Raw genomic sequence first — 16,815 nt, 5'->3', positions numbered from 1 at the left:
ATGTGCCATAACTTATATCTCCTGGGGACAATAGCAGTCCTGGCTAAGGCGAAGGAAGTAGTTCTTTAGAACAGAAGACAATTTCTACTTTTTGGTGGGATGGTCCAGCTCTGTTTAAATCATACCAATTTCTTTTGGAGTTGCTCCAGCATAAGGAAAATCCCCAGGTGGCAGCCCTACACCAACATCCCGCCCAGCTACTGGGTGAGGAAGCCTGGTCAAGGAAAGGGAACATGACTGAAGCATCTTCAGTTGAGCCATCCACAGAATTGCAGTACTACAGGGATGAAACTACCTTTGCTTCCTTGGCCCCAGCTCCTGTGCCAAACACTACTTGGTCAGACCTGAGAATTTGGTCCATAGTTCCTGTCCTGATGGTCTTCCAGTTTAAAAATTGACAGATGAGATTAATTGATAATGAGGGAGAGAGGATGAGGTGGGAGTGCAGAAGAAGAGGGTTGCTAGAACATGCTAATTGAGTTCTTTTGAATTGTAAGGATAGCGTAAGGCACTACGTGATTGGTTGAGCTGCTTTTGTTAATAACCTTCTGCTCCCATCCACACACTTTTTTGAAGTGATTGGTTGAAGGAAACAGAAGTGCAACAGAAAGGAGATGAGCATGGCAGGGGGGCAGAACTGCAGCAGGTCAGTACGATGAATTAACAGTAACACAGGCAAGCCGCATAACAGCTCTGCTGATAGCAGCACCAGTTTCCAGCAGTAGAAAATTAATTTTGTATTACCTGGAATATCATCAGTTCAAGAGGGAAAAGAAGAGCTAATCAGCAGCCAGAGTGGGGAGAGGTCCAAGGACACTGAATTCTCCTCATAGGTTGTGCCTTTTCAGTGGTGGGATTTTTTTTAAAGGGACATATACAACCAAGTCAACTGCTAAAGTAATCAGAATGATCAACCAGTCTGGACTTTAGACTTTTGCTAGAAGGCTGTCAACTAGAGTGGCTCCATCTGGAACATGATAGCAAAGGGAAACAGCAGCAAGGTGGCTGCTCTGTGTGTATATACAGATGGGAATACCCCATAGAGCAACTTTAATTTTGAGTTAGATTGCATCATGAAGGTTTAGTGTATACTAATAACAAACCTACAATTTACAGAACTGTATCTTTCTTTAATTTTTGTTAGATGTCGAATAGGTGTTACTCTTATTTTATAGATGTCCAGCAGGTAATGACTGGTGGTATATGGGAGAAAAGTGCGAGAAGAGAGGCTCAACTAAAGAAAATATTATAATAGCTGTTTCCTCGACAATGGCTGTATTTGTCATTATGCTCCTTGTCGCTATTATAAGCACATGCTGCATGAAGAAGAAATACCACCAAAAAATGATAAAAAACAAAGAAGCTTGGATTTTAGAAAACGTAAGTATTGTCTTTTTAGTTAAAAGATTCAGGTATTTTCTAAACAAGGCTTTTTTTTGCAAAATAATTGTGTGCTGAATAGGTGATATAGTTACATTAAGAAAAGTGAACTTAAATGAACAAGAGCTGAACAAATGTCAGGGGAAAAGAAGATATCCAGGATACTCTGGCTTGATACTTAAAAAAGATAAAATAAAAAGCCTGTAACTTACAGTATATACCATTTTATTAGCTACAAGAAAATGTTTTTTAAGATATCTACTGTTAAAGCTTTACATCCCTGTATAAAGTAGCAATTAAAGTTAACCTAAAAAGTGAAGGAAAATGCACTGAGTCATGATGGGTGAAATCCTGACCTCACTGAAGTTAAGGGAGGTTTTGCTCCTGACTTCACAGAAACCAGGATTATATGTTATACACACGCATCTCTCTCGCTGTTTGTAAACCAGATTTCCAACTGGTAACTGTCCTCATCTCCTCTGTCCTCAGTCATTCCCAAACTTAAAACATCTGATCTGCTACTGAATTTTCTACTATTTTTATTAAATGCTCATCTTAAAACATGTGGGTTACTGCACAGGATGACAAGCATTTCTCCCAATGGCCATTCCTTTTGCAAATACAAGTTTTTTGACATAATACGTTAAAATAATAAAATAAAAATTAACACTAAAGAAGAGAACAGGTTAAAACTGTTTTAAAAACCAGAATCACCAAATCAGGTGGCCTTCACTGAGTCTTGAATAACACAGGATCTCTGGCAGTCTTCGAGGCAGGGAGTTGCACATATGTAAACTGAGAAAACTCTTTATTCCAATCTGATCAAGATGAAACCTCAAAATACAGCAAGGATAAACTGGCTAATCCCAACACCCATAGCAAGGCACAGGCGTACCTTGTAAATATGGAGAACAGCAATAATGTAGTACAAATCTTCCAACAGGATACTGACAAAGATTCACTTTCCCCTAAAATTTCTGTCTCTTACCTTGTCTTGATCTGCATTCAAATTATACTGTTTAATGTTGTTCCTGAAAATTGTTGTTTGTGTTTCTAGAGTCATTCAAGTTTGGGCATTTTCTTTAGTTATAAAATGCATTTTCTTCATTTAACAGAATGAACATCTGAGACATAAAATGAATGAAATCTGAGACGTAAAAACCAATGACCAAGAGATCAGTGTTTGAAGTCACCTGGATGCCTCAACCACACAATTATTTTACAGTTATCATTCTTCTTAGCCATCCTGCTAAAATCTGTTAAGAATGAAAAATAAAGCATCATCTTAGATAAAGTCTGTGTACTATGACAAGACCAATAAAGTGTCTGAAATTGGTAGGCTTAAGGCTTCTACTCATTGCACGTGGAAATGTGTCATTATGTGAGATATCTGACATTTGCTTTAAATCTCCCTGAATATGGAGAAGATATACAGAACAAAAACAGACTAGATTTTTTTAAATCTGTTTAAGTCTCACCAGGCAGCCTAGATTATCCATTTTACCAAGACGACAATTAGACACTGTCTCATTGTGCTGCTGGCACCTCAGCTCGGCATACAAATCCAAGTAAACATGTATACCTGCTAAATGCTCCTGATGCATTTTCATGAACTGATTCATGAGACATTGCTGGCAGCTGCATATTTTTATTGTACAAAACATTCAAAAGAAGACTAGCTTCAAAGACCCGAGTACATGACAGTAGCTAAGCACTAAATGGTAAATACAACATTATCTGACTCCATGACTTGACTGTCTTTTTGCATCTTGTCCAAGAGATACCACACTTCCTTAGATTCGAAAGGTTGATTATTTCCATTGTTTATAGAGTGAACAAGCTGAGGAATAGGGATATATTGTGAGCAAGTTGCTCTGAGTTGCTTTCAGAAGAGCTGCTTTAACCTCTTTACATCTGGCAAAAGTGAGAACAGTTTTAAGGAAAAAGGACATACTTTTTAGAACACACAAGTTCCAGTGTACTTGTTTCACAGAAAACAAATCTCTAACTATTTTCCAAACAGAGTGTTAATGATGGTGCTTATTAGTGATAATATCACCTGTAATTTTTAAAATAAATTTTAAACACTGACATGCTCAGACAATTACTATTATTCAGCATATTCACTATAGTTCTTGGAATATGCTTGTATTTAATTTGTTTGAGATCAAAATTGTCTTTCATATGTCCTTCAGCAATAGATATTCTTCATTTTACTCTGCGAGTTACCTGCATCCTACACAAGGCTGTTATTTATTTTTATTATTGCAAATATACATCCTATGTCAGGAAACAGGATGTTCTAGAAAAGTGTTTATGCTAAATTCCACATCATTTGAAATTTCTTATATTTATTTATTTATATTACGGTAACACCTAGGAGCCATAGTCATGGATCAGGACCCCAATGTGCTACGCGGTGTACAAACACAGAACATGATTAAACTCCTTGGGGTAGGGACAATCTCAATATAAGGCAAGAGACAGATGGATACAGAGACACGGGGAAGTTCAATAAAACAATATTGGTAATAGTCAGTGCAACGCAGCACATCAGACACAAGACCTAGTACTGCTAACTAAAGTATTTATATGACTCCCACCATAGTAGTATCTGGACACCTCACAATCTCAGTGTATCCTCACAACTCCTCAAGGTAGGAAAGTATTATCCCCATTTTATAGATATGAAACTGAGGCAAAGAGAGATGAACAGACTAAACCAAGGTCACATAGGAAGACTTTGGTAGAAGAGGATCTGAACCTTGGTCATTCCAGTTCCAGGCTAGCACTCCAGCTATTAGGCCATCCTTCATCTCTGGGCCTTATCAGGTTGAACACTAGAAATTAGTGATCTACTGTATTATGTAGATTTGAATGTACAGTGCCCAGAGGTGTAACTTTCTACAAAAAACGTGCCAAGAGATTTTGCAGATCTGTAGGCAATTCACCAGTACATATTTCACATTTATTTTAGATACCAAGTACTTGAAAAAAGTATTTATATAATAGCAAATACAACTTGATTAGTAAAATTTTTCAGTTTTCAAATTTTTCCAAAAATCATAATCCAAAAAATTTCATTTCTTTAGATTTTTTGTGTGTAAAATAGTTACCATTTTCCCATCAGCTCTGTGATCAAGGCATTTCAACAACATTGTCTGAAAATGCAGCTAATATTTTTAAAGCATTTTTAGCTGTTTTCTACTAGCCTTTGTTGGAGCTGAAAACTACAGAGAACAGTCAGGCAAAACTAATAAGGGTGATTAGAGGCAATAAACAGGGTGGATTAAAAATATATATCTGTATCATACAGTATCTGACTTGAAATAACTTCCCTTGTCTGAGGCACCTCACTGATCAACTTGCATGTAAGTAGTCAAAAATGCCCCATCTCTTAAATAAATAGACAGATTTGCGTGGATTTATGCAACAGCAGACACACACAAAAGTCTTATGATTTTATATGTTTCAACTAGCTCTGGCTAAAAACATTTATGAATGGAATGTTGTAAACAATCAGCCTTTCATAATTTTAAACAAACTACAAGATGTAGGACTTCAGATATAATATTTTTTTGAGTCAGAAGCTTATCAAATTTATTCTTAAGAGGCCTGTAATAAATGTGCCACCTGAACTCTAACATGACTAGCTCTATCATTAGAGCGAGAAAGCTTAAGGTATATAGTACTCCACTGACTAAGGCCCAAATTCAATCAAACACTTAATCATACACTAAGTCCCACTGGCCTCAAATAACAATCGATGAAGACTGCATAAAATTAGGATACTAAAGGTGCTTTTTTATGGGGAGAGATAACCATCGGAACACACCATTCAGAGCTTAACCAACTGTTGCAATACTATTTTTCTATACAAATAGGGTGGGGAATTAAAAACACATACCTGGGTTCGGTGATAAAGTGCTGCATTTTGGGAATGTCTTCACTGTCAACAGGAACTTGCCTTGAAGTTCTAATTTGACAGGATAAAGCTGAATTGCAATATGACCATTTCTAGTAAAACCAGCACTGAAGATGTATCAAGATCTGGTCTTATATAGTCTTCCCAAAGACCTGACTCACGTTGTCTCAAAATGAAAATTTCCCTACAGAGGTTCAAGCAATGGGTCCATCACGTTTAGTGAAACATTTTAACTTTTTAGACGAGCTAAAACAAATCTTGGAAGGAAGGAAGTGAACACATTTCAAGTTGTTAATTAATATTTTGTCACTAAACACACATCAAGGTATCAGAAGGGTAGCCGTGTTAGTCTGGATCTGTAAAATCGGCAAAGAGTCCTGTGGCACCTTATAGACTAACAGACGCATTGGAGCATAAGCTTTCATGGGTGAATACCCACTTCGTCAGATGCACGTATTCACCCACGACAGCTTATGTTCCAATACGTCTGTTAGTCTATAAGGTGCCACAGGACTCTTTGAGACATCAAAGTCTCAGTTACAGTTAATGTACAGATCAAGCCCTATATGGAGAAAACTAGACATCCCACTCCAGGTCATGAGTTTAAGAAAGGAAGAAAACAACCAGGTATATTTTATTAAGATTAGTACATATTTGGCTGGGTACATAGGTGCTGGTACACCCCCTGGCTTGGAATGGGTTTCTGTTATGTACAGGGTTTACAGTTTGGTTCAATGGCTCTCAGCACCCCTACTGTACAAATTGTTCCAGCTCCCCAGGCTGGGTACGATCTTTACTGGCGAAAAAGTAGGAGTCCTGAAGTGCTTTCGGTTCATGACTTTTCTTATGTCTGGAGCTCTTCCTTCAAGAGAACATTCAAAAAAATTCACCTGCTCCACAGAAGCTAGGGTTTTTTGTTGTTGTTTGTTTTGGTTTTACCTGATGCCATATTGACTAAGCATTTCTATGCTTGACCTCTTATCCTCGTTCTCTTCATTTACTTTTTTTTTTCTGGTTCCCCAAGACCTTTAAGACAATTTTAAAATTTCTAGTCATTCCATCAAATTTCTAAACTAAAAGTTAATTGTATTAGAATACTACAGCTTCACTTTCTTGAAGGAAGCAACTTGAACCAACTCCAACGCCATTTCAGCATCTTGAAGGTCTATTGTCCTGCTCATTGTGGCTTTTGCGTGAGCAGCTGATACAGCCAGAGTTGACTGGGTTAACTGGCATTGTTTAAATGTAAGTAAACAGATACAATTCAGATAGCTATTATCTAGCACTATGTTTCAACCGAGCCCTTTCAGGATGTACAGTTCAAGAGACTTGTACACTCATTCCAAGGGGACAATGTACCGAAGCAGATTTCATTCTTGTGTGTGCAAAGCAAGAGATTAACATTCGGGATGTGTCTACAATTGGAGTGATTCCCAGTTTGAGGAGACATACTCGTGCCAGCTCACATCCAGCTAGTGTACTAAAAACAGCCAGGTACCCACAGTGGTGCAGGCAGAAGCTTGGGCTAGCCATACAAAGAACGTCCGCATGGGGTCCAGTCTGGACAGGTTTGTAGTCTGGGCCGCTAGTCCCTTCCGCTGTTGCCCATACTATTGCAGCTACAATACTTTTTAGTGTGCTAGCTCAACGAGAGCTAACAAGAGTATGTCTTCTGGAGCTGGGCCTCACACGCCCAGCTCTGAGTGTAGACATACCCTTGGAGCCAAATTCAGGTTCATAAAAACTTTACCTGCTTACTCTAGAAGTCTCTGGGCCAAATTCAGCAGTTACATAAACGGGGGGGTAAGTGACCCAATTTTCTGAACATCCTACACACACTGTGTAAGAAGAAAAGGAGTACTTGTGTCACCTTAGAGACTAACAAATTTATTTGAGCATAAGCTTTCATGAGCTACAGCTCACTTCATTGGATGCATTTGGTGGAAATCTCCCCACTGTATTTTCCACCAAATGCATCCGATGAAGTGAGCTGTAGCTCACGAAAGCTTACGCTCAAATAAATTTGTTAGTCTCTAAGGTGACACAAGTACTCCTTTTCTTTTTGTGAATACAGACTAACACGGCTGCTACTCTGAACACTGTGTAAGGAATCATTCTTCTTTGAGTAGTGTTCCTATGGGTGTGCCACTGGAGGTGTGCTTGAGTTCCTGTGCTGATGATCAGAGTACTTCAGTAACAGCATCCATTAGGCCCGCACATGAGCTGTCTCTCCTCGTGCCCTACCATGAGGCTAGCCAGCATGCACAGGCTAACCCCCTTCAGTTCCTTCTCAAACGCCCTTGGCTGGAAATGGAGCTATTAGCAGTCCGTTTGTGACCATTATTTTCATTAATATTTCTATAGTTAATTATTCTTCCCAGTCTTTGTGTAAGGGGACTGTTGCCCCCTTACTAACATTCAGTGGGGGTATTTTGATTGGCTAGCTCCCAGGACTCAAAGGGGAAGGGTTGATGGGGAATCAGGACCCTGAGACTGACAGTCCCCAGCTACAATGGGGAGAGGCCAATGCTCCTGGTCAGCCTGAATGACAGAGCGGGCAGGCTAATCAGGGAGTCAGGAGGCCAGGGAGGTCCCGTCCTCCATGTGAGCTGGAATAGCCTGGGTCAGACAGAGTGGGGCCGAGCTAAGGAGAAAGCAGGGGCCCATGCTGTGCTGGGAAGCAGAGCTGGGCCAGATCCAGAGAGAGCAGACCCTGTCCTGGGAGCAGAGCTGCAACCCCAAAGCCAGAGGCACAGCCCAGAGAGAGCAGATTTGCCCTGGGAGCAGAGCTGCAGCAAACAGAGCCAGAGGGGCCAGAAAAGCAGCCCAGGGTCAATGCTGGGAGCAGAGTCACAGAAGCAGCCTGCAGAGCAGACCTGTCCTGGGAGCAGAGCTGCAGCAACCAGAGGCAGAGGGGCCAAAGAAGCAGGGAGCTGGAGGCAGAGCAGCAGCAGCGGTGCAGAGACAGCGTGGTGCAGCTGGGGCTGGAGCAGTCCAGAGCTGGGTGCGGTGAGCAGCTGGGGAGATCGAGGGGGACCCTGGGCAGCAGGCCCAGCACAGGGAGACACCTCAGCCAAGGGGCTCTGCCGGCCAGGCTTGGATCGTAAGCCCGACAGAGCGGGGGCGACACTGGGAAGAAGGGTCCTGCCACTTAGAGCCTGAGAGCGTGAGGCCACCACCAGAGCAAGTGTCCCACCCACAGCATCCCTGCAGCACAGCCAGGGCCTGAGAAGAAGGCCTGGGACTTACAAGGAACAGACTGTGAACTGCCCGGACATACCAGAGACACTGTTTGTGATGTTCCCTGCCACAGAGCGGGTTGATGTGTTTCCTTTAACTTTTCCCATTTTCCCTTATTCTTTTTAAAATTAATTGTTGATTAAATAACTTGCATTTGCTTTAACTTGTATGTAATGGTCAGTGGATCAGAGAAGTGCCCTGTGCAGAGAGAGTACCCCGGAGTGGCAACACCCTAGCCTCTGTCCTAGGTGACCACAGCAGGGTTGGGGGTTGAGCCCCCCAGGAATCCTGAGCCCAGCCTTGTTGTTGTTACGAGGACTCTGCCAGACAGGAGAGTGGAAGGGGAGTCCTTAAGGGCAGGAGGCCACTGGGTAAAGGAAGTGGGAGCGAGGACTCAGATCCTTTCGCTAGCCCACCTCCCCGGGGTAGTGCAGAAGCCAGGAAAGTTCCCCACAATAGCGGGTCTATTCCCCCGTTTACATTTGTTGTAGTTTTCTTCTTTTACTTTCTTCCTGAACAAAAACACACACCTTGCTTTCAGCTGCTCCTGTCTTGCTCTCTGATTCTTTGTGGGCTGCCCACTCACAACCCCCCACAACCTTTACCCAAACAATATTCAACAAAGCCCCTCCAGCCATTCAGTACAAAGCTGCTGAGTGGGTTCCCATACTCCTTTTGTCTTGTCTTAGGGAGGGACTTATGATTAACTTATTCTTACAATTATGTTAATTGAAGTGTATGTTTACACCCATCAATCTCAACATGGTTTGTGACCCATGCAGTCTCCAGTACTTTTCAGCATAACATGTAGTTATGCAGATAGTACGGTAGCTCATTTCACCATTTTACAAGAGAGGAAATCAAGTAATAAGGTCACAATAAATCACTGTCAAATCTGAGATTAGGTCACTGAACACAGCGCCTTGTGTTACGGAGCTGTCCGTTCTTCCTCATCACTGGGGGGTCACTACTTGTTCAGGCAGAGTCAGCTCAACTGCAGACATCCACCTACAAGATAGTTTGGAGCAGCCCATGGGCCATCAGAAGCAGACTGGGAAACGTTACCCTCCCATAGCCATGAACTGGATTAAGGTCCTTCCCTTCTTAAACCCCCTCCCAGCTCCACCCCAAAAATCACATGCACACCAAATACACACAAGGCCGGGGGACCTCTGGTCACAGCTTTCAGAGATACCAGAAACCAAATCTGGGTAACCGGACAGAGGTAGTGGGAATCGGATAGAGAACAACAAAAGTGACCTTTTAGGAAGGCTCAAATGACAGGATTTTAAAACTAGCAATTGGCTTGCACTTTTGAGTATTTCACAAGGCAGAGGGCTAGGAATTTACCTGTTAAAAAAAACCTCTTATGTTGGCCCTGACATTTCTAGGTCCGTCACTTCAGAGGAGCCTGCCGCCAGGGACTTCAAGAGCCCGGCTTTGGCAGCCAGCTAAAAGTCAGTTGTAGCTAAAGTTTGCAACATATATTTTAATTGTGGTGATAAATGGTTCATGCGTTGGACACTTGAGGACTGCTATTCCTGTGCAAAAAATGGGTGAGGGTAAGAAACCTCTAAAAAGAGAATATTTAAATGAATGCTATAGAATCACATATAGATACCTAGATTCCAAGGCCAGAAAGGACCACTGTGATCATCTAGTCGGACCTCCTGTATAACTTATGCCATGAAACTTCCCCAAAATAACTCCTAGAGCAGATCTGTTAGAAAAAAACTCCCAATCTTGAATCCATCAAGATCCTTGATAAATTGTTCCAATAGTTAATTGCTCTCACTGTTAAAAATTGACACCTTACTTCCAGGTTGAAAAGATGATATATCGGACACATAGATCTGGCAAAGTTTAATTTAACCCTGGAAGAAAAAGGGGTGGAGGTGGGGGGTGGTGGGAGGGAGGGAGAGAGAGAGAGAGACTTCCAAAGCTTCAGTAAGTCCTGTAAGCAACTTCAAATATCAGTAATATGTTATTTCCAGCTTCCGTGACTTGTATTTTATACTCCTGCCCCTCCCCAAAAATAAAAGTTTTCATATGAAGACCATGAAAGATTAAACTTCAAATGTAATTTAAAACTTGAAAGCTGTTAAAAAGTGATGATTTAGGCTAGATAAAAGCAAGAGCATTTTTAATTATTCTAGGAATGATGGTCTTCTGTATTGGACCCCATGTGTTGCAAGCAGTACAAAAACGAAAGTTGAAGCACTTAAATAGACCTTTACAATGAGATACTAGTAGTTTAAGCCTTAACATTTTAAGAATCTGGTTGGAAGTCTCCTTTGCATTCTAGAATTCAGATATTTTATTCCAGCACTTCCTTTTGTCCCACCTAGTTTCAAAACCATGCCTCAACGATTAACTGCCAAAATGCTCTCCCTGGACCCAGGCTAACATGTATGGTGCTAGTATACAAAAAATATTGCAAGTGAAAAAAGTCATGTTGATTTCAAACTCAAATTAGAAACAAGAAAGAGAATACTGACTTTAGAAACAGAAGTGTAATAGAGCATAAAGGACAGACTCTGGACTTCATAAGGATGCTACATTTTACAGAACCAAGCGATTTTAGTACAATATTTATAAAGAACTGGAAAAAACCAAAACAATCTTTGTCTATTGCAATAAGGCTAGAATGTTGAAGGGATGGTCACACTTTTTTGACAGGTATGATAGAACCTCCCAAATTAGAGACTTTCCCTTATGATTACTAGATTCCCTAGCTCCAGAATCCTCATGGAATAATTGGCATCTGTTATATATTCTTCAGAGAAATGTACCTGAATTTCCTGTTTCCTGAATATTCCATGAAGATTTTTTAAAGCTGTATTCCCATTACAACTGTTCCAAAGAATTAGGTCAATGTCCATCCCAGCATTTTGTTTTACTAACGACAGAAGTTTGATGGATATTGCTTTGGGTCAAAAGGCCCTGTAGATTTATTAAATGTCTAGCTTGAATATTAATGGCTGCACACACAATGTGGTTTCCTACATTGCAAGGTATTTCCTTCACACTCCTATACGGGCACCTTTAGACAAGAAAAGATGGGACTACTATTTTTTAACTGAGTTAGTTAAAATGTAGGGTGTAAACTGTACACAAAGTATCATTTTGATGACACCAGTAATGGCCTATTCAAGTTATCCATTTGAAAAGAAAAGGGAAGCATTTTTTAAAGAGATCCTGGAAGGATTTAACACTCTCATTATTTCATGTTAATCCATTTTTAAAGACAAGTTACCAAAACAACTTGATCAGTTTGTTATGTATAAGAAAGTTATTATTTCTACCAAGAGCTGATACATTGGTATCACTAAGTTAACATACTTTAATTATGAACACCTAAAAGAAGTGGTATTTGTAAATGAAGCAGTAACTGAACTTTTACCATGCCTACTCATAACAGAAGTCTAGTTTCACAAACTTGATAGAATCACTGATGGACCATTCTTGAAAGCAATGAGTGTTTTGCCAGAGAAAGGAGTGCAGGATTAGATTCTAATTTTATTGCCCTTTATGACTCCACAAGTTATGAACATAAAACAAGCAAACAGAAAAGTGTGGGAAAAAATAGAGACTGTAAAAATGTGCCCCAAAATAAAATACATTGATCCTAAGACAGTAACAAACATTTTTGTAAAAGACAAAAAGACTGTCACCAGGAAAAGGCAAGTCTATGTGATAGGGGACTCTTTATTGAGAAGAATAGACAGGCCTGTAACCAGAGCTGATTCAGAGAATAGAAGGGTGTGCTGTCTTCCGGGTGCTAAGATACGGGATGTAGACATGAGGTTGAAAAGGATCCTAAAGGGAGCGGGAAAGAATCCCCTAGTTATCCTTCATGTGGGAACAAATGATACGGCTAGATTCTCGCTGGAAAGTATTAAGGGAGACTATGCTAGGCTGGGGAAGACACTTAAGGAAATTGAAGTTCAGGTGATCTTTAGTGGGATCCTTCCTGTTCCTAGAGAAGGGAAACAAAGGTGTGACAAGATTATGACTGTCAACAGATGGCTTAGGCAGTGGTGCTATAAGGAGGGCTTTGGGATGTATGGCCACCGGGAGGTGGATGGATTCCTTCATCAAGTAGTTGCTGAACCGACTAGAGGGGATGCCATTTTAGATTTAATTTTGGTGAGTAGTGAGGACCTCATAGAAGAAATGGTTGTAGGGGATAATCTTGGCTCAAGTGATCATGAGCTAATTCAGTTCAAACTAAATGGAAGGATTAACAAAAATTAATCTGCAACTAGAGTTTTTGATTTCAAAAGGGCTGACTTTCAAAAATTAAGGAAATTAGTTAGGGAAGTGGATTGGACTGAAGAACTTATGGATCTAAAGGTAGAGGAGGCCTGGGATTACTTTAAATCAAAGCTGCAGAAGCTATTGGGAGCCTGTATCCCAAGAGAGGGGAAAAAATTCATAGGAAGGAGTTGTAGACCAAGTTGGATGAGCAAGCATCTTAGAGAGGTGATAAAGAAGAAGTAGAAAGCATACAGGGAGTGGAAGATGGGAGGGATCAGCAAGGAAAGCTACCTAATTGAGGTCAGAACATGTAGGGATAAAGTGAGACAGGCTAAAAGTCGAGTAGAGTTGGACCTTGCAAAGGGAATTAAAACCAATAGTAAAAGGTTCTATAGCCATATAAATAAGAAGAAAACTAAGAAAGAAGAAGTGGGGCCGCTAAACACTGAGGATGGAGTGGAGGTTAAAGATAATCTAGGCATGGCCCAATATCTAAACAAATACTTTGCCTCAGTCTTTAATAAGGCTAAAGAGGATCTTAGGGATAATGGTAGCATGACAAATGGGAATGAGGATATGGAGGTAGATATTACCATATCTGAGGTAGAAGCGAAACTCAAACAGCTTAATGGGACTAAATCGGGGGCCCAGATAATCTTCATCCAAGAATATTAAAGGAATTGGCACCTGAAATTGCAAGCCCATTAGCAAGAATTTTTAATGAATCTGTAAACTCAGGAGTAGTACCGAATGATTGGAGAATTGCTAATATAGTTCCTATTTTTAAGAAAGGAAAAAAAAAGTGATCCGGGTAACTACAGGCCAGTTAGTTTGACATCTGTAGTATGTAAGGTCCTGGAAAAAATTTTGAATGAGAAATTAGTTAAGGACATTGAAGTCAATGGTAAATGGGAGAAAATACAACATGGTTTTACAAAAGGTAGATCGTGCCAAACCAACCTAATCTCCTTTTTTGAAAAAGTAACAGATTTTTTAGATAAAGGAAATGCAGTGGATCTAATTTACCTAGATTTCAGTAAGGCATTTGATACCGTGCCACATGGGGAATTATTAGTTAAATTGGAGAAGATGGGGATCAATATGAACATCAAAAGGTGGATAAGGAATTGGTTAAAGGGGAGACTGCAACGGGTCCTAATGAAAGGCGAACTGTCAGGTTGGAGGGAGGTTACCAGTGGAGTTCCTCAGGGATCGGTTTTGGGACCAATCTTATTTAATCTTTTTATTACTGACCTTGGCACAAAAAGTGGGAGTGTGCTAATAAAGTTTGCAGATGATACAAAGCTGGGAGATATTGCCAATTCAGAAAAGGATCGGGATATTATACAGGAGGATCTGGATGACCTTGTAAACTGGAGTAATAGTAATAGGATGAAAGTTAATAGTGAGAAGTGTAAGGTTATGCATTTAGGGATTAATATCAAGAATTTTAGTTATAAGTTGGGGACGCATCAATTAGAAATAATGGAAGAGGAGAAGGACCTTGGAGTATTGGTTGATCATAGGATGACTATGAGCTGCCAATGTGATATGGCTGTGAAAAAAGCTAATGCGGTTTTGGGATGCATCAGGAGAGGCATTTCCAGTAGGGATAAGGAGGTTTTAGTACCATTATACAAGGCACTGGTGAGACCTCACCTAGAATACTGTGTGCAGTTCTGGTGTCCCATGTTTAAAAAGGATGAATTCAAACTGGAGCAGGTAGAGAGAAGGGCTACTAGGATGATCCGAGGAATGGAAAACTTGTCTTATGAAAGGAGTCTTAAGGAGCTTGGCTTGTTTAGCCTAACTAAAAGAAGGTTGAGGGGAGATATGATTGCTCTCTATAAATATATCAGAGGGATAAATACAGGAGAGGGAGAGGAATTATTTCAGCTCAGCATCAATGTGGACACAAGAACAAATGGGTATAAACTGGCCACCAGGAAGTTTAGACTTGAAATTAGACAAAGGTTTCTAACCATCAGAGGAGTGAAGTTTTGGAATAGCCTTCCCAGGGAAGCAGTGGGGGCAAAAGATCTATCTGGTTTTAAGATTCTACTCGATAAGTTTATGGAGGAGATGGTATGATGGGATAATGGGATTTTGGTAAGTAATTGATCTTTAAATATTCAGGGTAAATAGGACTAATCCCCTGAGATGGGATATTAGATGGATGGGATCTGAGTTACCCAGGAAAGAATGTTCTGTAGTATCTGGCTGGTGAATCTTGCCCATATGCTCAGGGTTTAGCTGATCGCCATATTTGGGGTCGGGAAGGAATTTTCCTCCAGGGCAGATTGGAGAGGCCCTGGAGGTTTTTTGCCTTCCTCTGTAGCATGGGGCATGGGTGTCTTGAGGGAGGCTTCTCTGCTCCTTGAAATCTTTAAACCATGATTTGAGGACTTCAATAGCTCAGACATAGGTGAGGTTTTTCGTAGGAGTGGGTGAGTGAGATTCTGTGGCCTGCGCTGTGCAGGAGGTCGGACTAGATGATCAGAATGGTCCCTTCTGACCTTAGTATCTATGAATCTATAAAATGATGTGAGTCATTGTACTAGTTTGGCATTTATTTTCTTACTAATGCATAACAGAACAATGTAGGCATATTTTGTGATTCTCCATAATTATATTTGTGATTCTCCATGATTAGTCCCCCACAATTTAAAGTACCAGGCACTACCAATTAAAAGATCTTTCAGGTCTCTTGTTAACTTGCAAGCTGCTGACAGTGTCTGCATAAAGCTTTTAAACCGCTCAGTTGCTCTAAGTGATACTTTGTAATTGATATTAACATTTTGTGACAACAACTGTTCTTAGAAATGACAAAGACTCCCACCCTCTGTAGTTTTATCTTGCTTTACATATTAAAAAACAGTGAGTCTCAAATGAATTAGCAACACCCCGAAAGTTAAAGAGACAGTAGAATAAATGTGATTAAGATAAAGAATGTATGTGAATGAATGATTGGTTCAGATGATAAATGAATGGTTGGGAAGGTGCCAGCCTAGGATTTCAGCATTGATCTGCGGAAGAATGTGCAGAGTGGAGACAACCAGAGGACCCCCGGAAGGCAGACTGGAATCCACCCAACAGCCTCAAGGATGGGAGAACCGAAGAACAAGATAACATCTGGCAGCATGGAGCTGTCAGGAATGTGCCATCTGCTGATTGATTCAGCAACAGCATGATGAAGCAATTCCCATAGACTGGCATAGGAATAAATTCCTATAAAAATGGACTCTAGACACTGAGAACTTCGAGTCTGGTTCTGCTGCCACCCTCCAGGAGTATTGGATGTGCATCTGACACGGACTCGGCTCCACTCTCCTATACAGGCTACCTGGCCAGTATTCTGTCACGGCAATTGCTAGGCTGGTAGCTATAACAACTAAGCAGCACTTGTGTGAATTAATGTTTGAATGCATATGTGTATAAATAAGGTATAAGCAAGGAATAGTAGTGACTTGTGTGTTTTTACAATAAATGCGGCATTTTGCCTTATCCCCATTACAAGATCCTGTTGGTCTTATTTTTATGATATAACATAATTGGTGGAGAATTGTGAAAGGGGGAATATTGGTAAAATACCTCAGTTATTGTAAACATTGGTGTGCACACTGCCAAGTGATTTGGCATAATATGATCGAGTTAACCAAACCTGCTGGCCTCGGAGAAGGTAGCAGGGGAAATTGTATAATATAAGATTAAGCTACGATTACCGGGTCCCAATCCTATTGTTCACTGAAGTATCAGGGGCAACAAGAAGGTCCAAGAGCCAGGTTAAGCTACTCGCTGGAAGGAGGAGCAGCAGGATCAGGGAATCGAGGCTGTGTCACTTGCTGAGTAAAGTTCAGGAGTGACAAAGAAGCCACCTACTGAGTAAAGATCGGGGTAATGGGAGATATTAAAGATTTGTTAGGATGTTGAGGAAAAGACAGGGAAAATCAGTTACAGAAGGAGGAATGGAACTGGAAGGAGCTCCAATCTCACCTTTCGTTAAAGAAATT

General features: G+C 40.7%; 1 protein-coding gene across 8 annotated transcripts in view; it reads left to right on the top strand.

Moving 5' to 3' along the window:
- LOC119851151 (E3 ubiquitin-protein ligase RNF138) overlaps positions 1 to 2,716 on the top strand; it is a 69,625-nt gene extending 66,909 nt beyond the window's left edge. For all 8 annotated transcript variants that reach the window (XM_043507907.1, XM_043507906.1, XM_043507909.1 and 5 more), the window contains 2 exons: positions 1,176 to 1,380; positions 2,496 to 2,716. In XM_043507907.1, coding sequence (XP_043363842.1) covers positions 1,176 to 1,380; positions 2,496 to 2,531 — 241 coding nt within the window. In that variant the 3' untranslated portion in view covers positions 2,532 to 2,716. The remainder of the gene's footprint in view (positions 1 to 1,175; positions 1,381 to 2,495) is intronic.
- The last annotated feature ends 14,099 nt before the right edge of the window (positions 2,717 to 16,815 follow it).

Source organism: Dermochelys coriacea, chromosome 2 (genome assembly GCF_009764565.3).
Source record: "Dermochelys coriacea isolate rDerCor1 chromosome 2, rDerCor1.pri.v4, whole genome shotgun sequence".
NCBI classification, from domain to species: Eukaryota; Metazoa; Chordata; order Testudines; family Dermochelyidae; genus Dermochelys; species Dermochelys coriacea.
This window is presented reverse-complemented; position numbering and strand designations above follow the sequence as displayed.